The 24,020-nt window shown below is 46.3% G+C and overlaps 2 protein-coding genes across 2 annotated transcripts; both read right to left on the bottom strand.

The window, feature by feature from the left end:
- Window positions 1-17,259: 17,259 nt before the first annotated feature.
- LOC134209168 (uncharacterized) lies at window positions 17,260-19,627 on the bottom strand. Its single transcript, XM_062685151.1, has 4 exons — window positions 19,593-19,627; window positions 19,271-19,515; window positions 17,657-19,132; window positions 17,260-17,564 (listed from the first exon to the last, which is right to left on the bottom strand). Exons 1-4 carry the CDS (start codon window positions 19,625-19,627, stop codon window positions 17,260-17,262), a joined length of 2,061 nt encoding a protein of 686 aa, XP_062541135.1.
- A 107-nt stretch (window positions 19,628-19,734) lies between these two features.
- On the bottom strand, window positions 19,735-22,824 carry LOC134209170 (uncharacterized). Its single transcript, XM_062685152.1, has 4 exons — window positions 22,566-22,824; window positions 22,296-22,397; window positions 20,798-22,000; window positions 19,735-20,738 (listed from the first exon to the last, which is right to left on the bottom strand). Exons 1-4 carry the CDS (start codon window positions 22,822-22,824, stop codon window positions 19,735-19,737), a joined length of 2,568 nt encoding a protein of 855 aa, XP_062541136.1.
- Between the last annotated feature and the right edge of the window lie 1,196 nt (window positions 22,825-24,020).

The raw sequence follows: 24,020 nt of genomic DNA on the forward strand, positions 1-24,020 counted from the left end.
GTTCGATTCCCGGTGCCGGTCTAGGCAATTTTCGGATTGGAAATTGTCTCGACTTCCCTGGGCATAAAAGTATCATCGTGTTAGCCTCATGATATACGAATGCAAAAATGGTAACCTGGCTTAGAAACCTCGCAGTTAATAACTGTGGAAGTGCTTAATGAATACTAAGCGGCGAGGCGGCTCTGTCCCAGTGTGGGGATGTAATGCCAATAAGAAGAAGAAGAAGAAGACAATTGCACCAGCTAGTGATGCTCACGCCCCGAGCATAGACGAAAATAGCTCAATAATAACAAATCATGCATTAATAAAGAAATGAGATATAGACTTGTTTGATAAAAGAGATAAAAAACCAAACGATAATATCAATATTTTGCACTGAAATATCATGAAAATATCATGTTGTGCTATTTGTAATAAGTCAGTGGTTCTCAACCTGGGGTACATGTACCCCTGAGGGTACCTTTGCTGATCCCAGAGGTACCTCGGGCAAAAATGGGTAATGGCAAATGACAATTCCAACAAAAACTTGATACAATGATATGGAAATGCTAATATCATTTTCCAAACTTAGACGTACATGTTCATGATAGAATTAGAGGCGAAAGTACAGAATTGATAGTTCCGTCAGGATACGGCAGGCATGAAGAATGTTTTTATAGAAGTCGATTTGAAAGCGAGCGGAGGGCAAAATATTTGTGGTGGCATATATCACATGACCTTCCTTCTGCCAAGCTCCCGTATGAAGGGGAAGGAAAGAATATCAGAGTGGAAGCTGATATATCTCCACTGCCAAAAGGATGTTGGTTTGATTTGCTCATATGCCATCGCGTGCGGAAGGATTTTCTATCGACGAGTACTGTATCCAAATTTCTAATATGACATCAGCATCTAGTCGAATAGGATTTTTATTGCACAGTTCTGTTTTCTCATTGCGTCCGTCTCGTCGCAACCAACTTGGCTGCCTCGGAGAGAACAAAGCAGAGAAAGGCACTGCTGCTGTACCGTCGACCAACAACAGCTGAATTGATGGATGCCCCCACCAAGGAGACGTCTTTTATGGAAGAAACATGTCTACATCTATTTCTAGATATTGTATATCCAAAGATGGAAACATTTTTAGTCCTGGAGATAGAAGGTGATAGCTCTACTGTGCATCCAAAAACCCTATAACAAGAAGCTACAGACCACATCTTGAGGTAATTTTCAGCACAGCAAGCCCCGTATAAATACACCCAAATATCAAATGGATATGTGCAATGTATTTACACATCTGGGATCAAACATTTAACCAAGAATGAACTTCAAAGATGTATATGTTTGATCACAGACCGTATTTAGTAAAAATCAGTTTCACATATTAAAAACATGGAATGGACTCACCATATTTGCGTCTGATCTTATTCTTGAGAACTTTTAAACTCCAGTCCCGTTTAAATCTTCTAAAGTACAGTGAACGTGCTTGTCGTATGATCCAGTTGCAATTGTTCAGATTCCAATGGAAAACATTCTATAAAATCTTGGAAGTCCGCCAAAATCTAAAACATCTCGTCCGAAAATATCTGCTTATTTGCTAAAATTGTTTTTCTGTGAAGATATTTGAAGCGATATATTGTTTAATTCAACCAGTGGAAAAATTCCGACTGCCAAAAACAATTGACAATTGAAATGTTATAATATGAAACAAACCATATCAGCTCATCACATAAGGAGGATAGTGCTGATCAAGCAAGGAACACACAGTCTAAGATAATAATGCATTTATGAATTTGATAAACAGCAAAGGAAAAAATGTTAATGAATTTGAAAAATAGTAAATGATTTATTAAACAAATTTAAACTTGTTAGCCACCTACCTTTTTGTTGAAAACATTTATCTAACAACCAAATGTGGCAGCCGTATACATACCACGTGTGGAATTTCATGAATGCGATCGAAATTTAGTATCCGTCCTCCAACATTTGGCAGCGGGAGAAATGTATGAAGCGAACAAGGCTTTTGCTTTCATCGACTGAGAATTAGCCTCCAGAAGTTGACGGGTTCAGTAAAACTATGTTCCTTCTCATTTAGTCTTACCAGCAGCAGCAGATGCGTAGGGTTTCCAATCCGGAGTAGGTGTGTCAGTTCCTGTTTACCTGTTTTCTAGCCAATGCAGAAAACAGGAAAACAGGTGAAGGCAAGCCAAGTACCCGCGATATTGTAGAGCAACGATCCAGTACCAGACTTTGTGTCCCACGCCGCCTGCATCTCCATTCATGATTTTTATTTATTATCAGACTAAGGCCGGAGTGGCCTGTGCTGCACATAAAAGTCTCTGAACGTTTTTCAAATTGGCCACTTCCCCCGGGGCACTTGATCATCAGGCAGAGTGGACAGGGCAACTGATCGTCCTGAATATGCTTCCTGAAGCATCTCCATGAAAAAACTTGAAGTTTGATACTCATTTTGATAGGGTTCTGAACGTTTTCAAATTGGCCACTTCCCCAGGGCACCTTGAACCCACTACAGAGTGGTCAGGGCAACTGATCATCCTGAATATGCTTCCTGAAGCATCTTCATGAAAATCTTGAAGTTTGATACCCATATTGATAGGGTTCTGAACGTTTTTCAAATTGGCCACTTCCCCAGGGCACCTGGAACCTACTACAGAGTGGTCAGAGCAACTGATCATCCTGAATATGCTTCCTGAAGCATCTTCATGAAAATCTTGAAGTTTGATACCCATATTGATAGGGTTCTGAACGTTTTTCAAATTGGCCACTTCCCCAGGGCACCAGGAACCTACTACAGAGTGGTCAGGGCAACTGATCGTCCTGCATATGCTTCCTGAAGCATCTCCATGAAAAATCTTGAAGTTTGATACCAATATTGATATGGTACCGGATAATATATACGTGATTGGAAGGACACACATAATTGACCATAGTATCCGGAACCAGTTTTACTGAAATGGCCATATCTCGGATGTTTTTCAACGGATCTTAGCGCAACAGCCCGCATTAAATTTTCAATAAGATCTAGTTTCTAGGAAAATAATGTTTATCGATGTAACTTCAAACCACACAAAAATACGAGCGGCAGAAAAAATGTGTTTTTGACATGGCCTCCGAAAATCCGGAACATTTCCAGTGTCCGGTGGCCAGTATTCGTGACCGCACATGTTCCTAAATCTTGACTAAATTTGCCGTCAAATGCTTCCGGTTTTGTCCAATTTCATCAATTTTTCAAAAAGTTTTAAGGATTTGAATTTGGGTCAAATTTTGCCTATCTCAATCATTTTGCCTAACCCCTGTATCAATAAATTGAAAGAGGTTAAAGGTAATTAATGTACAAATAATTTATCTTATCCTGTTTAGATACTTGACGGCATACTTTTAGGCCATAGAATTGGATAGAGGCCTTGAAATTAAATCAACAAAAATCAAAAACAAATCTCCACCGACCAAACGCGGAGTTCGTGCCGCCATTTTGTTTTCAGTTAGAGCATAACTGCACCAAAAGTAACTGTGTATTAATTGCTAATTGCAAATCATTACATAAGATAAGCGGAATATAAATCGAAGGGATCGCTTCTCAAGGTACGTATCGAACTATTTACAGTGGTAGTTTAGTCAATCAGACTGTTTCAATTTAAATATTTAGTTAAGAAATAGCTGTACGGATTTTGATCCATTGATTCGAAATCCGTCCACGGTGGACGGATTTCGAATCAGGAGTAGTTGAGTCAGGTGTAGTTGAAAATTCATTATTTTATCATGTTTTCCGTAGTTTTTAATGAGTAAATGTAAAACACTTCAAAAGTAGAAGCCTTCATGCGTCTGTGTCAATGACAAACGTTTTATTTACATTCGATTCCTATTTTCTAATGACTTTTTTATATACTAAGGTGCTTAAGTGTACGGATTTCGATGCCCCACGGTAGTAGTAGAGGTTTGGAAGCCCCCTTCAAAAAGGCTCGAGGGTTTCCTTAAAAAAGGCCTTTCAAAAATAAAATTACGCGCCAAGAATATCAATGCATTTTTGACATCACATTTTTACGTTCAGCTGCCTTTTAGTTGGGTTTCGCCCCGATATGCGAACCCCCAACTTAAAGCGCCTCAACCAACCAAATGAGCGAACGTTCACTGTATTAGTTTTTTTTATCCATAACATATATTGATATTTAAGTGATATTTCTTATATCAATCAAGTCCATATCATGTTTTGTTATTCAGTTGTTAGCTTTTCCCGAGATGCACACTCTTATTACCGAAAAACTACATTTTCGTGATATTCAAATGGTTTTACAGGCCATTTAATGACAAGCCTTCTGGAATTCAAAACTTATTTCACTAGCTTTTTCAAGGGCACCCAATTAGACATGGAATTAACGCACAACTGCCATTTTTATAATTCCACGCAGAAAAGCCAAACTAAGGCGTCACCTGAAACAAAATCACATTCTCTAACAGTCTCTCTGAACAGTTGCAGCGTTTTTTTCGACAGAAACCGCTGCACTATTCATCGCCGCATCCTCTCCCCCGATGAATCGATCTAAATTCTTACGGACTCCGCCAGTTCATCGCTGCACTACAAAGCGATCGTCCGAAGCATCCATGGATGCAGGCCATTCTTACGTGCAAATACATTTGCCTAAATCCCAGCGCATTGTAGGGTGCCAGTAAGCGTAACTGCGGACATGTTGCCTGTGGTCGGTTATCGGCTGGTTTAGAAGCCTGGGTAAGAAAGATCGTCAACCAGAAGAGGCAGTGGGCTGCCTTCAACACCACCCAACTCTGTAAAATTGAAGAATTCACGACTCCCAGAAACGATCTTCTTCTTCTTTTTCTTCTTTTCATTGGCATCTATGATCTACCCAGCCTTAACGACCAGCAAATTATTTCTGCCTGCTCCTTGCACAATTTCGGAGGGCGGCTCTTCCGGACAGTATGCGAAGTCAGCGGAGTCTAAAATTCCATGGAGCATATACTTTGCTTATTCCTTAGATTCGAATTTCCCCGGTCTAACTACGGTATACTATCCAGTATTCGTGATGCCCTAGCTGATGATACTGCTACACACAACCAATGGATGTCAGATTTTAATACAGTTCTGCATATAAACCATACAGCTACTGTATTAAATTTTGGCATATACAACTTCGGAAGATATTAATACAATTATTATTGTATTGAAATCTCACAATTTTGATGTATTTTTATACATTTGTTCGAGGTACTTTAAAACATTCTCGAGTTCAACCCAAGTTATCTACCAGATCAACCAAGGCTTTTGCAGTGATCTCATCGTCGGATTATACCCAATTCGGTCCAATAGACACATTCCCATCTTGCAAACCTAATTTTCTTCAAAACGAGATGTTCAAGGTACTCCAAAAGGTTATAAACATTGATATGTACACAACCTAATTCTATAAGCATATACACAACATGCAAACATTTTTTTTAAACGAGTTGTTCAAGGTACTCCAAAACATTCTCAGGTTCAACCCAAAGTATCTACAATATCAACCAAGGCTTCTGCAATGTTCTTATCTTAGGCATATATCCAATCCGGTCCACTAGGCTTTTGCGCGTATTGTTTATTCCATTTTCTTGAATACAAGGTGTTCATGTTACTACAAAACGTTTTTTAATTCAGTTCAAAGTATCTACCAGATCAATCATGACTTTTGTAATGTCCTTTTCGTCAATATGTACTCAATCCAGCATATGATCCTAATTTCCATGAACATAAGATGCCCAAGGTCCTCCAAAATAGTCTTGAGTAAAGATTGAGATATCTACCAGATGCACAATAGTTAAGGAGGTTTTTGTGTCGAGAAATGTCTATATATAGACATTCGTATACGAATGTGGCTACGGACTTTTTTTTGTTGAGGCATGGAACCGCTGCGTTTACGGACTTGGATGATTACAACAAAGAATACGACAACCAGGTTATTTTAGCCAACAGTAAAGGGGCCTTGGGTGGCTGGGTTCGATTCCCGGCCCGGCCTAGGAAATTTTTGGATTGGATTTTTTTGGAATTCCTTGCGCATAAAAGTATCATCGTGATAGTCTCATGATGTACAAATGCAAAAGTGGTAAGCTCAGAAACCTCGCAGTTAATAACTGTGGAAGAGCTTCATTTACACTAGAAGCTGTGAGGCGGCAATGTGGAAATGTAATGCCAATGAAGAAGAAGAAGAAAAAGAATCCGATTTTCTCGCAACAAGTTGAATACTATCGAATATAACCATGAACGGTCATTGCGTTCAAAAGTTATGAAGAAAATGGTGTGTTGAATCTCATGATATTGGTTGGTTGATTCGCTATACAGCGTTTTCAAGAGCCGTAATGTAGGCAATTATTTATGATGTGTATCACACATTTGAATGATTTTTCTTTTTGAGTTTTTACTCATCATACCAGTAAAATAAATACTATAAAAATGCTTCTAGGAATGAAAAACGCAAAGAAGGAATGAAGAATGAATATATTGCGAAAAATCCGGATATTTTGAATAGTGCAGAAGTTGATGCAAATAGGTATATAAAATTTTATTCACCAGAAGAGGCCCTAGCATGTATATGAAATAATTACTTTTCAGAAGCACAGTATACGACTTAGTACCCTACAAAATGGACGTGATATGTATCCAACTTGCATTGAAATTCTCAACTCTCAACTCATTGATCATTAGATTGATTCAAATTTTGACTTTTTTGCCCCCCGATGCTTAAACGGTTGCATTTGCCATTTTAATAATCCTCCTAAATTTTTAGTAATTTTGGATGTAATTTGACTGTTCACACGTCATTTGAAGTTTGTATGGAAATTACTGTGAAAACTGACACTTATGTGGAAGACCGTTCCGTGACGTGGCCCATGAACTATTTAAATGAAATCAACACATTGCCTACACAGAATACTTCTCAAGCTGAAAGGCAGTTGTTGTTGCGAAGCTATTCCTCATTTGGAAGCAAAGTTATGAAGAAAACAAAAATGCTCATTATTGATATTGATGTTATTCTTTTAAGTTTTAAATTGAATTTCCCACGATTCATTATTTCCTTGATAACTTTTCTTGCGAGCATCAAATCGTTTCGCAACAGCGACGGTCTGTTTCCTTGTAAATTTTTTTATTTTGCCGATGTACTTATATGTTGTTAGAGCATGAAGGGAAGCGTTAGGGAACGGTTTTCCATGAAAGTTACTGTTTTCATAGCAATTTTCATACAAACTTCAAACCGCGCGTGCTCACCCAATTTATATCCAAATTAGCTAAAAATTTAGGTAGTTTAATAAAAAGCCAAAGCAATCGTTTAAGCATAGGGGGCAAAAAAAGTCAAAATTTGAATCACTCTATTGATCATACTACGAGCCGATTATTGAGTATTATAGCACTTGAGAAACATGAAAAGCTACATTCTTCCCAAATTATGCAGTTGATATTAAAATGGGGCTGCAATTGGGTTAGTAACCACGCGCGTTATAAGCAAGTTTTTCAAGAGTTAACGGAAGATAACGAGATTCCTGAATATACTGATTCACATTTGTTTATTTTACAATTGGTCCTTCTTCGTTCTTTGGCCAAAAGAGCTGGAAAAGCTGCGGTTGAAATCATTTGGAACAACACATTGCCATCGTCGATATCACTGTGTCGGCCAATAAAACTCATATTCGGCAAGGAATCAGCAGAACTTACGAAAAAATCTTGTGGTTGTATACAGTACACGACCGCTCGACGTAAGCAACGAAAAACCAAATATAGTACACTGAATCAATGATTCCGCTCTATATAGAAGAGAATCATCCCACCGATACTACTACCCAGCTTTAGCAGCACCTACCACTCTATAAGGGAGTTGGGACCCCAATGTCTAGCAGCTGGACCACCCTATCCTAACACCCCAGTTCAATAATTGATAATACCCTAAAAATAGGCAATTACCAAGGATTGGAACGCGCTGTATAGAGGATGTATGATGGAAGAAAGAACTAAAATTGTCTATAGTTTAGCGTTAATAACCAAAAGTTTCAATACTAGTGGCAAATTGGTGGAGAGTTTGCGAATCGTTTGAAATATAAATCATTAAAATCCATTGGAAGATAAAGGACCTATTAATGTTACAAATCAAGACAAAATTTTCAAAACGACTTATCTGCTTTTGTAAACAAAGATTCAAACGACGATTTTACGAATCTGGTAGCTCTCCCACGCAAACCAACACCACCAATAGGTAGGTTAAGGCTTCCGCTACCTGTTGGTGGTGTTGATTTGCGTGGGAGAGCTATCAGATTTGTCAAATCGTCGTTTGAATCTTTGTTGACAAAAGCAGATAAGTCGTTTTGAAAATTTTGTCTTGAAATCTCACACGATTTCATGACAGTACCGAATTTTGAAATTTTCATTTAACACTCTGTATCAGAGGCTTCCCCTTAGACGTAGATTACAGCAGGGACAGCATGGACCATGTCCAAGGGCTAGACGACCCCTCCCCAGCTGTCTGTGAGTCAGGGAGAACTGCCTAGGGCGTGGTGGGGTTTAGCAGTGGGCTCTGCTAAAATCCCTCCCAAAAAACCACAAGTGCCCGTAATCAGACTCTATCAAAGCGACTATGTGCCGCTTCAAAAGCACAAGCCAGGGAGTGCTACTGGCACATCAGGGTTGATACCAGTAAGACCCTGATTATGGCATACTGGGTGCGTGTATGGGACTTGGATTTGGAGATTGTTATATTGTGTAGCGCGGGCTGGCAGTCTGACATTCTACTTTCTTAGTAGGGCCACGTGACACCGACTCGAAACGGCGAGTGGGCTAATGGCTAGGCTGTCTTCCGTCCCATAAAACCGTGGCGGGCCTTGTAGCACGCTGCCCAATCCTGCCATCCAGTTTTGCCTACTGGGTGGGAGTAGGCTCAGATGCCCTTTCCTGACTTGCGCTGATCTGGCTCTGAACACGCAAGTGTCAACCCTCGCATGGCCTCCCTGCTTGCCGCAAGGCGACTACTCCAGTAGGATTCGGCGGCAGCCGCAAGGGGGACCCATAAGCAATGAGTATTGAACGCAATCAGTCTTTGGAGTTGGAGGTGACGGACCCCTTTGCCAAAAGGGGTCTGGCGAATCCCCTATTAAAGAGGGAGCGAGTGGAGTGACGGCTGCTGCTATTGGCAGTACCGAAGAGTCTCCAGTGGTGGTGGGGAGTAGCCCTGCCTGCACGCCTGACGAGCCACTACCAGGGATACGGGTGGTGGCCGAGCAACTCGATGAGATCATCGAGTTCGTAAGCGGCAGGCAGAACACCAACAAGGAGCTTAAGCAGAGCCTGTTGGTGCTCCGGCGAGCTGTTCGTGTCGCAAGACAAGAACAGGTCGCTTATATCAGGCGATGTAGCGGCAGCAGAGAAGGTAGCCAAAAGTACGCAGACCAAGGCCTTCTCCTCCCCTAGCGGTGTTACTGCGGTGAAAGAGGCGACCGCCCTTACGGCCAGTGAGGGCAAGAAAACGCCAAGTACGAAGCGACCCAAACGCGCTACCATTAAGGCGAAGCGTCGCCTGGATGGTGCACCGGAGCCTGAAGGGCGTGTGCCAAAGAAGGCGAAAGGCACTAGACAGGCACAAGTTGCTGAGCCACAAGCTGGCCCCAGCCAGCCATCGGTACCCGCCGAAGGGGATGCGAATCCTTGGCAACTGGTCAGTAGGGCGCGGAAGTCGAACACCCCTCGACCTACGAAGAAAGTGAGAGACAGAGGCGAGGCCTTGTTGGTGAAAACCGACAAGGACAAATACGCCGATGTCCTTAAATCGCTGCGAGCGGCCGATAGCCTATCGGCCCTGGGCCAGGACGTGCGCAGCGTTAGACGTACCAAGAACGGCGAAATGATCTTGGTACTGAAGCGTGGCGTGCAATCCAGCGGGGTGGCTTACGAAAAGCTTGCCCAGGAGGTCTTGGGTGACGGCGCTCAGGTCAGGTCGTTGGGTGCGGAAGTGACCCTCCAGTGTAAGCAGCTGAATGAGGTCACGACCGCGGAAGACGTCGTCTCTGCCGTCAAAGAGCAGTGCGGCACAGAGGTTGAGCGGTCCTCTGGACGTCTAAGAGAATTCTTTGGTACGCAGGTAGCCTATCTCAGACTACCAGTGACTGACGCCAAAAAGGTCATTGGGAAAGGGAAGCTGAAGATCGGCTGGTCAGTATGCCCAGTAAGCGTGCTCCAGCTACCTTCAGTGGACAGGTGCTACCAGTGCCTTGAGTCCGGGCACAAGTCTTATGACTGCAAGGGCCCAGACCGAAGCAAGATGTGTCGTCGCTGCGGCGAGGAGGGACACAAGGCACAGGAATGCGACAAGGCACCTAGGTGCCTTATCTGCGCCAGTAAGAAGCAGGCCCGGAACCATGCTATGGGCGGGCCTGCGTGTCCCTTCGGAGAAGCCAATCGGAAAAAGCCGTGCAAGTAACACAGCTGAATCTGAATCACTGTGCACCTGCCCAGCAACTGCTGTGGCAGGCGGTCTCGGAGTCGAGGATCGATGTCGCCCTCCTGTCCGACCCGTACAACGTCCCTGCCGGCAATGGCAACTGGGTGGCGGACGGGTCTGGGTCGGCGGCAATCTGCACAACAGGAAGGTACCCCGTTCAAGAGGTTGTACACTCCTCCGCGGAGGGTGTCGCGATAGCCAAGATCAATGGGGTGTTCTATTGTAGCTGCTACGCCACACCAAGGTGGCCAATGGAACAGTTCAACCAGATGATCGACAGGCTATCGGCCGACCTAATGAGTCGGAGTCCGTTCGTTATAGCGGGAGACTTTAATGCTTGGGCAGTGGAAGGGGCAGCCGCTGCACCAATCAGAGGGGACAAGCGTTACTCGAGGCACTTGCAAAACTCGACGCAGTGCTTGTCAATGACGGAGCCAGTAGCACATTCCGTAGGAATGGGGCCGAGTCATGGATAGATGTAACGTTTGTCAGCCCCAGTCTGGTCTCGGACCTGGATTGGAGGGTAGACGAGGGCTACACCCATAGTTATCACCTAGCAATTCGCTTCAAGATCAACTATGGTGTGCAGCGTCCGAGGGCGGGTGATCCTTGTCAGGTCCGTGGGTGGAAGTCCGATCACTTCGACAGCGAAGTTTTCACCGCGGCCCTGGGACTGGAGGCCAATACCGACAGTCTAAGCGGGGATGCGCTGATAGCTGTCCTATCACGCGTGCGACGCTACTATGCCGAGGAAAGCCCGGCCAAGAAATGGCAGATGCCCGGTATACTGGTGGAGCGCCGAAATTGCAGCCCTACGATCAGCCTGCCTCAAGGCTAGACGTAGGACGCAACGAGCCCGCACCGAGGAGGAAAGAGCGGTCCGCCGGGAAGTGTTTCAAGCTGCGAGACTGGCCCTTAACAAGGCCATCAAGAGCAGCAAGAGAGCGTGCTTCGACAACCTGTGCGAGGGTGCCAATGCGAATCCGTGGGGTGACGCCTATAGGATCGTGATGGCCAAGACCAAAGGGGGCACTTCATCCCTCGAACGGTCACCGGACCAGTTGGCAAGGATTATCGAAGTACTCTTCCCGTCCCGAGCCACAAGTCCCTGGCCTCCTCCTGCGCTGCAAGGCGCTGGGAGTGTGGCCGAAATGGTGGCTCCGGTGACGAACGAAGAGTTACTCGCAGTGGCTAACACTCTTGCGATGAACAAAGCTCCAGGCCCCGATGGAGTTCCAAACAGCGCACTCAAGGCAGCGATCATAGCGAACCCGAACATGTTCAGGCTAGCTATGCAGAGATGCCTGGATGAGTGTTGTTTCCCTGAGAGATAGAAAAGGCAGAAGTTGGTACTGCTGCCGAAGGCCGGAAGCCTCCGGGTGACCCATCGGCGTACAGACCAATTTGCCTGATCGACACGACGGGTAAACTGCTCGAGAGGATCATCCTCAACAGGCTCACCCGTACGCAGAGGGTACGGATGGCCTGTCGAGTAACCAGTTTGGTTTTCGGAAGGGTAAGTCCACGGTGGACGCTATCAATTCAGTCCTCAAGACTGGACGTGAAGAACGCATTCAACAGCGCAATCTGGGATGCCATCGCGCTCTCGTTACACCGGCTTAGCCTGTCGGTGGGACTGTACCGGATCTTGGAAAGCTACTTCCAGAACCGTGAAGAAGAGCAATGATAGACGTTTGCGGCCGGGACACAACTCCGGATAATCTTATCCAAAGGATGTGTCAAGCGGTGGAGAAGTGGAACGCAGTCTCGACTGCAACCACTCAGATTGCCTGCAGCTTGCAGAGAATCTGGCGCGCCGAGCAACAATCGACAAGCATGACTAACTTGTGATTGGTTAGTTAGAGCGAAAGTGCCGAACGCGAAGAAGTGTGTGAATGGTTTGCCCATGCAGAGGTAATGGCGCAGCGGGTGGCAACCGAGATCGTCACCTCGAAGCATGGCAGAAGGGTGAATGAATAGGTGTATGTATGGACTGCACACGCCGCGCTGGAAGTAGCGCAGGAATGTTGGTTCCTACGACTACTGATACCCCGCGGCGTGGCAGAGGAGTGTGGGTGAGCATCCAAGTCAGTCTCACATGGTACGAAAGGAATGAGTTGAGTCGAGTTGAGCTAGTCTCATATGGCATGAACGAGGTGAGTCAGACTCACATGGTATGTCAGAAGTGGGAACCTAAGCGAAACGTCCCACAAGGGATGCCAGAGGGAGTGTTAGGTCGAATGACTCGAGTAGTATGTGTCAGCGCGAACTGAATGAAAGAGGTGAGCAGTCTCACATGGTACGATAAAGGTGGGCATACGAGTTAGTCCCACATGGCATGAGTAGGGTGGGCACAAAAGTTAGACCCGCACGGCATGAGAAGGGTGGGCACACAAGTCAGACCCATAGGAGCGTTAGCTTGTGTGCAAGCATGGAGTGTATGAGCATGAATCAAGGGTTTGGGTGGGCATACAAGTTAGACCCACATGGCATGAGAAGGGTGGGCACACAAGTTAGACCCGCACGGCATGACAGAGGTGCAACAGAGTATGTAGGGTGTGTTTGAGGGTGCGATAGAGCGAGCACCCAAGTCAGTCTCGCACGGGACGGGTGCCTGTGTAAGCGAGAATGAGCGAGTACGTTTAGTACTGCCATCCCCCAGAAGTAGTACTGGGAGGTAGTTCCTGGGGGAAACGATGGTGGAGCCCAAGGGAGTTTAGTCGGTATTACCGGTATGGTCGAGTCCGACCCTCCAGTACACTTCCGTGTGGTAGTTTGGCAACTACAATGCACGTGTACTGGGTTAGTGTGTAAATGCATTCTCCCTTGTAAAAAAAAAAAAAAAAAGACGTAGTTTACGTGGTGGGCAGTGTAGTTCGCCTCCGCGCGGTACCCCCTGGATACGATGGTCGGTCAACACTATTTGACGTGAAAAGGTGGCTAAATGAGCTACAAACGAGGGAGCTTGCGCTGATCTGGCTCTCAACCCTCACATGGCCTCCCTGCTTGCCGCAAGACAGGCATAAATAACCATGGAATCATTAAAGGCGACTACTCCAGCAGGATTTATGGGGGGGGGGGTACCCAAATAGCAATGAGTTTTGACAATCAAAAATCGTTAGAGATGGAGGTGGTGGACCCCTCCTCTATCGGTGTTACTACCACCCTATGGCGAACGACTCCGCCCTTACGGCCAGCGAGGGCAAGAGAACGCTCAATCTGTAGCAATCCAGACGTGCAACCATAAACGTCGTCTGGACGGGGCACCAGAGCCCGAAGGACGTGGGCCCAAGAAGGTGAAAGGCACCAAACAGGCGCAAGTCGCTGGGCCACAAGATGGCCCCAGCCGGCCATTGGTACCCACACTATAGGGGATGAAAATCCCTGGCATCTGTTCAGTAGGGAGCGGAAGTCGAACAGCCCTCGACCTGCAAAGAAGGTGGAGGACAGAGCCGAGGCCTTGCTGGAGAAAACCGACAAGGACAAGTACGCCTATGTCCTCAAATCGCTGCGAGCGGCCGATAGCCTTTCGGCTCGACTGCAAGGACCTAGACTGAAGCAAGCTGTGCCGTCGCTGTGGCAAGGAGGGACACAAGGCGCAGGAATGCGACAAGGCACCTAAGTGCCTCATCTGCGCCAGTAAGAAGCAGGCCCGTAACCATGCTATGGGTGGGCCTGCGTGTCCCTTCGGAGATGCCAATAGGAAAAAGCCGTACAAGTAACACAGCTGAACCTGAACCACAGTGCATCTGCCCAGCAATTGCTGTGGCAGTCGGTCTCGGAGACGAGGACCGATGTCGCCCTCCCGTCCGACCCGTATAACGTCCCTGCCGACAATGGCAACTGGGTGGTGGACGGGTCTAGGTCGGCGGCAATCTGCACAACGGGAAGGTACCCGGTTCAAGCGGTTGTACACTCCTCCGCGGAGAATGTAGCGATAGCCAAGATCAATGGTGTGTTCTATTGTAGCTGCTATGCCCCACCAAGGTGGCCAATAGAACAGTTAAACCAGATGATCGATAGGCTATCGTCCGACCTAGTAGGTCGGAACTCGTTCGTTATGGCGGGAAATTTTAATGCTTGGGCAGTGGAATGGGGCAGGTTCTGCACCAATCAGAAGGGACAAGCATTATTCGAGGCACTTGCGAAACTCGACGCAGTGCTAGTCAATGACGGAACCAGTAGCACATTCCGTAGGAATGGGGCCGAGTCATGGATAGATTTAACGTTTGTCAGCCCCGATCTGGTCTCTGACCTGGACTGGTGGGTAGACGAAGGCTACACCCATAGTGATCACTTAGCAATTCGCTTCAAGATCAACTATGGTGTCCGAGGGTGGGTGAAGTTTTTACCGCGGCCCTGGGACTGGAGGCCAACACCGACAGTCTAAGCGGGGATGCGCTGGTAGGTGTCCTACCACGCGCGTGCGTCGCTACTACGCCGAGGAAAGCCCTGTCAAGAAATGGCAGACGCCCGGTATACTGGTGGAGTGCCGAGATTGCAACCCTACGATCAGCCTGCCTCAAGGCTAAACATAGGACGCAACGAGGAGGAAAGATAGGTCCGTCGTGAAGTGTTTCAAGCTGCGAAATTGGCCCTTATAAAGGTTATTAAGAGCAGCAAGAGAGCGTGTTTTGACAACCTTTGCGAGGGTTTTAAGGCGAACCCATGGGGTGACACCTATAGGATCGTTATGGCCAAGACCAAAAAGGGCTCCCCGACTAGAAGGTCATATCAAAATTATATCAACCTATGTTATTATGTTATACTAATTTTTTATAACAAAATTTGTTAGAAACGTGGTGCAGGATGTTGTTAAAATATCTAAATTTCTATCAAAAATCACACTACTGGAAACAAAAAACTATCAAATTTTGTTACAATTTTATCATAAAAATAACATATTTTGTTAGAAATTTATAATAGAATCAGATACAAAATATATTGTTTCTGTGCAGTTGCAAATTCTTACAGTTCGTGATAGGTCTCCAGATTGTGATCAACAACACGAAACTTTTGTTTTTGTCTGAACAAAAATATTTTTCGAGAACATGAAATTAACAACATTACAAATAAGGCAACCTTTGCAAATTATATCAGCGTTGTGATATCTATATGGCTGGAAGACTTTGCTACATCTATTTTAATTGCCTACTGTCAGGCAATTCGGTGTTAAGCATTTTTTAAATCATATTATGATAAAATCCTGTTACAACATTTGAAAGATAATGGCTACTAAGAACGAAATTGTATCAAAATAAGTTATAAATATCACAATATGTTAATATTGTGTTCAGTTTCTGTTATGCTCTTCTAGTCGGGTCTTCACCCCCTGAATGATCACCGGACCGGTTGGCGAAGATTATCGAAGTACTCTTCCCGTCCCGAACCACAAGTCCTTAGCCTTCTGCGCCGCAAGGCGCTGGGAGTGTGGCCGAAATGGTGGCTCCGGTGACGAACAAAGAGTTACTCACAGTGGCTAATTCCATTGCGACGAACAAAGCTGCAAGACCTGATGGAGTCCCAAACAGCGCACTCAAGGCAGCGATCATAGCGAACCCAAACATGTTCAGGCTAGCTTAGAGAGATGCCTCGTAGAGTGTCGTTTCCCTGAGAGATGGAAAAGGCAGTAGTTGGCGTACTGACCAATTTGCCTGATCGACACGACTGGTAAACTGCTCGAGAGGATCATCCTCAACAGGCTTAAACTGTAAGCAGAGGGTACAAACGGTCTATCGAGCAACCAGTTTGGTTTTCGGAAGGTGTTGCGGATGCAACAAGGAAACAATTTCCAAAAATTTCAATCTGGCTTTATTTGCGCGATTTAGCACCGCGATTAAATTTTTCTGTAAATACATTTTTTTCTATTTAGTTTTACATTTAGGTTAGAAATATAACAACTCACGTTTGTAGGTTTCCGTGGGTTTGTATGGATGTATCTACCAGCGACAACCGTTTATGCGAACAAGTCTTTAATTTTAAGTACACGTATTAGTTTTAGTTATCTTTTCGTACTAATTAGACCTAGTTACCATTAATATCACGCGGTATCACTGGCTGGATCCTTAGCATGTGGGACCAGCTTACTGACTCACTTGTTCGTCCCTGTATATAGTATTTATTTTAGTTTTTAAGTTCCAATTATTTGTGTTTTGCTAGCTTACCGTATCAACTTAGTTTTAAGTAGAATAATTTAACAATTTATAGGTACGAATAACAAATTACTAGTCAATTTTACAATGCTCTATACAATAGCCATTTGGTATACAAAACTTTTACTGTTGACAGCTCCCATCAAAACAAATCGCAGTCAACTTCAGGCCGTTGAGTGCAAATTGTCACTGTAGGTATGTCAATTAACCCTGCTTCGATGTAGGTGCTGTGTCACGCTTAGGGTGTGCGCAACAGTCCCCCCCAGTAGTTGGGCCCTGGCCCAGCTCACTCCGGTTTGCGCCTACATCCAACACCGCAAGTTTAACTGCTGGCCTTTCGTAGATGCCTGTAGCTGTCTGTACGACCGCCGAACGTACTTGTCCATCTGACGAGTTCTTGACTGAGAGCACCCGTCCTCTCGGCCAACAGTTCCGAGCCAACTGAGGATCCACCACAACGACAATGTCGCCAACCACAATCGGCTTGACAGGATAGAACCACTTGGTGCGCCGGGTTATCGTAGGTAAATACTCTGTTACCCATCGCCGCCAAAACCAATTTGCCAAAGCTTCCGACGCCTTCCAGGATTGTTGAAGTGTCAGCGGACAATCAGTATACGGAACAAGAGGTTTGGACCCGTTCGAAGATCCTAACAGAAAGTGGTTGGGGTCAACGCTGGTGACGACACGTCATCTACAGGTACGTGTGTCAGTGGGCGGCTATTGACGATATTCTCTGCCTGGATTAGGTAGCTTCTCAACACTTCTTCTGTAGGCACTCTCTGGGGTTTAACTGCAGCTAAAATCTTCTTTACCGATTGGATGAGACGTTCCCAGGAGCCACCCATGTGAGGTGACGCTGGAGGGTTGAAACGCCACGATGTTGCCGGAGTGGTGAATTCAGTCGTCAGCATATCCAGGTCTAGCCCCGCCAACGCAGCCTTCAGCTCCTTCTCTGCGCCAACAAAATTTGTCCCTCGATCGCTTCGAATTTCCACGGGAGTCCCACGACGTGCGAAGCAGTTCTTAAAACCATGATGCACGAACTGGTGCTCAGCGAAGCGGCAAGTTCGAGATGTATGGCCCGAGTTGTTAGGCATGTAACGATCAGTCCCCAGCGCTTCTCATGTCGGCGACTGATAAGGACGAAACGGGCCGAAGAAGTCCACACCCACGTATGAGAATGGACGTATAAAGCTGCAACTCGCGCCTTTTGAAGAGGTCCCATCGCTGGTGGTTCTGGTCTCGCACTGGTGATCAAACACGACTGACATTCACGACGCACTTGGTCGCAAACTCTGCGCACTCGAGGAATATAGAACTGTTTACGAACTTCGTTCACACAGGTTTCGTGACATTGGTGATGGTAACGCTGATGAACATTAGAGACGATGAGACGTGTAGTTGGATGGTCTCGCGGGAGCACGATTGGGTATTTATCACTCTCGTCTACAAAGTCACATTCGCCAAGACGACTGTGAATTCGCATCACGCCACGATCGTCGATAAAAGGGTTCACTTTGTACAAGCGGTTCTTCTTCTTCAGACGGCGACTGTCTGTTATTACTGCTAACTCTTCGCCGTACGCATCTTCTTGGGCTCGCTGAAACTGAAACACCTCTGCTGTTGAAAGTTCCTCACTTGTGAGCGGACCGATTTCTGCTGGTTGCCTGTTTTTCTTTCGCTTTATGTTTTCGATGAAACGCTTGACGAATGCTGTCACACGCCGCAAGTGTTGCCAAGAAGAGTAGTTTTCCGGCAGAAGAATAGCTTGGGGTTTGTTTTCGATGTGATGCAGCAGATTAGCTCGAATCTCATTATAGGTCTCCTCACCCTGTAGGGACGACACTGGCCACTCACTTTTCGGCTTCCATAGGAACGGAGGTCCTACGAACCAACGACTTGTTGGTTTGAGGTCTGGTTTGAACTTCCACTTGGTTCCATCATCAGCGACGTTGTGCTTAGTGCCCAGCCATCTCCACTCAGCGATGTCGGTCGTCTCAAGTATTTCGCCAACACGAAAGGCCACAAACTGGGAATATCGGCGGTGATCGGACTGCAGCCAGCACATAACGTCCCGGGCATCCGTCCAAAAGTAGCGGTGAGCGATATTGATGGAGTGCCCTTCTACAATGCTACGAGCCAAACGCGCGCCAACAACTGCTGCTTGTAACTCCAAGCGAGGTATGGAAACGAACTTGATAGGTGCCACTCTCGTCTTGCTTCCAACAAGAACACACTCGATGTTATCATCTATTTCGAAGCGGAAAAATGACACGGCAGCGAAGCCACTTTCGCTGGCATCCACGAAAGTATGGAGCTCCACTGTAGCTTCGTCAATCCTTGCATTGTGGAGAAAGTAACACCGTGGTATGCGGACGGATTCCAGCTCAGGCAGTATGCGCAACCAAGTCAACCATTTCTCCAGATGTTTCTGGCCGATGGTCTCATCCCATCCAGTTTGAGCCCGCCAGATCTCCTGAAGCAGTAACTTAAGGTACATCAGGTAGTGCGCAATGAGCCCTAAAGGATCATAAATCGCCATTAGCGTGCGTAATACATCCCTTTTAGTAGGGTGTTTGGCGCCAGACAGTAGATCTCTGTTGCGATCCGTACAGAGTTTGTAGCGGAAGACATCTGTCGTGGTACTTCACCACATACCTTGAATCTTTTCCATAGCGAGCTCTGCATTCATCTCCATGGACTTCTCGGACTTCGGATTTTCTCCGAGGGCCTTGAGTACAGCTGGTGAATTCGATACCCAGTTCCTCATGTGGAATCCTCCCTTGCGGTGGATGTAGCAAACATCATTTGCTAGTTTGACTGCTTCTTCCACAGTGTCAACACTAGTCAACATATCGTCGACGTACTGACGACGACGGATAGCATCGACAGCAGTGGGATATCTGTTCGGGATCGGGATCGGGACGCTTTCTTATTGATGACGTGCAGCGCTGTGCTGGGCGAGCAGGTAACACCAAACGTGACTACTTGCATCACGTAGTCGCTAGGTTCCATAGTATTCTCGCTAGAACACCACAGGATCCGCTGACTATGTTCATCTTCAGGTCGAATCCGCATCTGATGAACATCTCTGCGATATCACCTCCTAGACCAATTCACCGCTATCTGAATTTGTACAGGACTGGTGGCAGAGCGTTTAGCTGATCTGGACCTTTGAACAGTACGGAATTTAAGGAGACATTTCCGAAAGTTGCAGCTGCATCGAAGACAATTCGAACTGTCCCCGGTTTGTTGGGGTTGAATACCGGGAAAATCGGTAAGTACCAGGTGCGACTTCCAGTTACTCGACACTCCTCTGGTGTCAGCTTACGGATATAACCTTTGCTGACGTAGTCCGTCATTTTCGCTCTTAATGTTGCAGCTAACTGTGGTTCTCGTTCCATCCGCTTCGTCAAACAGTAGTGACGTCTCAACGCCATGGATCGATTGTTTGGCAGACGCACATCGTCAAACTTCCATAGTAGACCAACTTGATAGCGCCCATTCTGGAAAGTGGTGATATCGCGCAGTATTGATAGTGCTCTGTCGTCTTCCTTGGATTGTTGCGGAGCTCTGATCCCCAAACTGTCGAGTGCGAAATAGTTCTTAACCGTTTCGTGTAGGGTTTCATCTGGTCCATGGGAATGTGAGCAGATATGGAAGCTAAGTGGAGCGGTACTGTCAGCTGATACACACGCCGATGGGCAAGTGCAATAGACAGTCCAACCAAGACGAGTCTTAATCGCCACCGGTTCGTCTGGGTTCCCTTCACGGCTGTCCAAAGCGTGCATCACTCTTGCGTTGCTAACACCGATCATTATCCTTGGTTGAACGTTGCTGTAAGATTCTAGTGGCAGTGATTTCAGGTGCACGTACTTTGCACACAGATTATCAGCCGGTAGAGATTGAGAAGGGAGCTTTAACTCTTTCACCGTGTAGACCTCCTTTAAACTGTGCAGACTGCTTCCACTATGTGTGCCAGAGATGTTGAGCGAGACTATCTTGGCATCCTTTTCATACCGGCAGGTGTCCGCAGTCCATCGCAGACACAAGGGGTACTTCTCACCATTCAGGTTTAACTCCTCCGCCAAACTGTCCTCCATCAGTGTTAATGATGATCCACTGTCTAGAAATGCGTGAGTGCGGAGCTCGATACCGTTGTTATAGAGAACTACTGGAACATACTGGAATAGAACGGCCTTTCCTCCTCCTCGATGCGTATTGCACGACTCGACATCCGATGATCTTTCGACGAGGGCTTGTTGGGGAACGCTGTTGCTTGAACCAGTTTGTCCTTCCCATCGTTGTGCAATAGCCAATGATGTTTGTATTGATATCCGTTTCTCCCACATGGCTTCGCCGACTTGCACGGACCACGATGATTGTTCAGACAACTGCGGCACAGTTTGTGCTCACGAAGTGTGTCCCAGCGAGCGGAGAGACCGAACGAAATGAACCGCTTGCACTTCTCCACAGCCACGCAGCGTCCCTGGCAGACGAGACAACCGTTGTTTGTTTCCAACTGCCTCGCTTTTGGACTTACTTCAGTGTGCGCGTTCAAGAATCCATCATCCTTCCTACCTCGGCGAGATTTGCTGTCTATGGCGGTAGAAAACTGTGGCATGGTCACTGCACTCGCTGCCTCTGCTAACTTATACAACCAATCACTGAATTCGGACAACGTTACGACACGAAGAGATTGTCGATGTGTCGCCCAGTTTAATCTGATCATCGGAGGAAGCCGTTCGGTCAAACTATGCAGAAGGGTGAGGTTGCATAAGTGCTCCTCTAGTTCGCAGGCCTTGACTGTCGCCACCATATTGCGTACAGCGAGAGCAAAGTCGACAAGTGTTCCAAGGCGGTCCGCCTTCGGGGCCGGTAGATTGTTGATTTTCTGTAGAAGCGAATGTACAACGATTTCCGGGCGACCAAACAGCATCTTGAGTGTACCAAGCACTTGCTCCAAGTTGCTAGGGTGCAACAGCTGACATCTCACTGATTCTAACGCCTTACCTCGTAAACACTTCTGCAGTCGAACCATATTCTCTTCAGGTGTAAACCCGCAAAGATGCGTCGAGTTTTCGAAGGAAGCGAAAAACAGAGGCCACTCCTCCGGTTCACCGGTAAATACTGGTAGCTCCTTCGGTACTGCATGGCGAGCGGCAATTTGGCTTTTGTTGAGCAGCGTCGCTCCTCCTGTTGCAGTAGGATCGTTGTGGAAAGCTGACGGATAGTACTCCGGACCGATTGGTTGTAAATTACCAGTGAGTGGGACAAATGTGGAAGCTTGCTGATGCTGATTGCCATGAGGATGGGAGAATGCAGAAGCATGCGAATAATAACCGCGCTGACGTGGAACGAATGAAGAAGCTACAGGACGATGTATGTCTGGTGGTGGGCGGAAAGCTGGAGAGTTCGATTGTAGATTGCCAAGCGGCGGAGGAAACATCGAAACATTCGGTCGATTATGATTACGAATTCGAAATTGGCCGCGAGATTGGAACAAACGGTGATATGTTCCTGTTCTCAAGAGTGGAACGTGGAGGCAACTGATTGTGACACACTGGAGATGAATGATACACTGGTGGCACCACGGTGGCCTGGTTTGTCCTAGTAGTCCTGCATTCTTGTTCATTCACGGGATTATCGTTGATTGGCGACTCCAATAACAGCTGAAACCTACGCAGCAAGTATCGCTGCTCGATGGCTTCCTGCTGCTCCAGGAACTGGATACGACGGTCCGCTGGCAGTCTGTTAATAACCTCCACTTCTGCAAGCGTGCGTTCTACAACGGGTGGACACGAACCATGTGCACGTGAAATACGCGGAAGAGGTGTGGGTGGGGGAGCGTCGTGTAATGATGTTCGTGGACGAGGGGTTGGCACTATTGAGGCTCTTGGCGGGGGCATCGGCGTTTGCGGTGGTGGTAGGGACGATCGTGTAATTGGCTCACCTGTATTTGCTGTCGGTGGTATTGATGATAGTGGCAGTTGTGGAGCCGGATTTGTAGCTGGCGCTGGCAAGCAATCCGGGCAGCTCCAGGACACATTAGCCACGTCTTCATTAACTCCGACGCAGTCGAAGTGAAACCACTGATTACATCGGCCACAGCACACCATCTCGTTGCAGTCTGGAAGATTACACAGCAGGCACGACTGTTGTAGGCTTTCTTCCAGCGCCCGATTCCGCCTTGGGTTCCTTCTATTGGCCATCGTAGGTAGATCCAGAAACAAAAATTTAAGATTGTTGCGGATGCAACAAGGAAACAATTTCCAAAAATTTCAATCTGGCTTTATTTGCGCGATTTAGCACCGCGATTAAATTTTTCTGTAAATACATTTTTTTTCTATTTAGTTTTACATTTAGGTTAGAAATATAACAACTCACGTTTGTAGGTTTCCGTGGGTTTGTATGGATGTATCTACCAGCGACAACCGTTTATGCGAACAAGTCTTTAATTTTAAGTACACGTATTAGTTTTAGTTATCTTTTCGTACTAATTAGACCTAGTTACCATTAATATCACGCGGTATCACTGGCTGGATCCTTAGCATGTGGGACCAGCTTACTGACTCACTTGTTCGTCCCTGTATATAGTATTTATTTTAGTTTTTAAGTTCCAATTATTTGTGTTTTGCTAGCTTACCGTATCAACTTAGTTTTAAGTAGAATAATTTAACAATTTATAGGTACGAATAACAAATTACTAGTCAATTTTACAATGCTCTATACAATAGCCATTTGGTATACAAAACTTTTACTGTTGACAGCTCCCATCAAAACAAATCGCAGTCAACTTCAGGCCGTTGAGTGCAAATTGTCACTGTAGGTATGTCAATTAACCCTGCTTCGATGTAGGTGCTGTGTCACGCTTAGGGTGTGCGCAACAGAAGGGTAAGTCCACGGTGGACGCTATCAACTCAGTGCTAAAGACGGCAGAGGTAGCGATCCTACGGAAAAGGCGAGGAATTCGCTACTGTGCGTTGGTGACACTGTCCCCTTGACGATGGCCAGACAGGAAACTTTTACCTGCCAAGGAGTCCTCCGGAGAAGCAGCGACATGAAACTTTACGTTTGGCTGTTGGCTTGCAGGGAGTAAAATGGCCCCTCTTTGGTCTATCACCAGGAGCCGAGGGCTGTTCCCCAGTTTCGGTGTGAGAATGACGTCCGCACTCGACTACCGGGGGTCCTGGACAGGCTCTTTTTGCTTGGCGAATCTTAGTCTACTGAGTCCCGGAGTCAGCCCGGTCCTTCCGGTGAGGTTATGACGCCTCACCTGGTCTACCGGCGTCTCGACTACACAGGGCACTATGGACCATTATTCATCACCAGAGCATATTGGATAGCAGTCCGATGAAGAAAATACTAAATAATACTAATAAAGAATTAAAGAAATAAATCAAACAGA

The sequence above is a fragment of the Armigeres subalbatus genome, chromosome 2 (assembly GCF_024139115.2).
Source record: "Armigeres subalbatus isolate Guangzhou_Male chromosome 2, GZ_Asu_2, whole genome shotgun sequence".
Classification (NCBI taxonomy): domain Eukaryota; kingdom Metazoa; phylum Arthropoda; class Insecta; order Diptera; family Culicidae; genus Armigeres; species Armigeres subalbatus.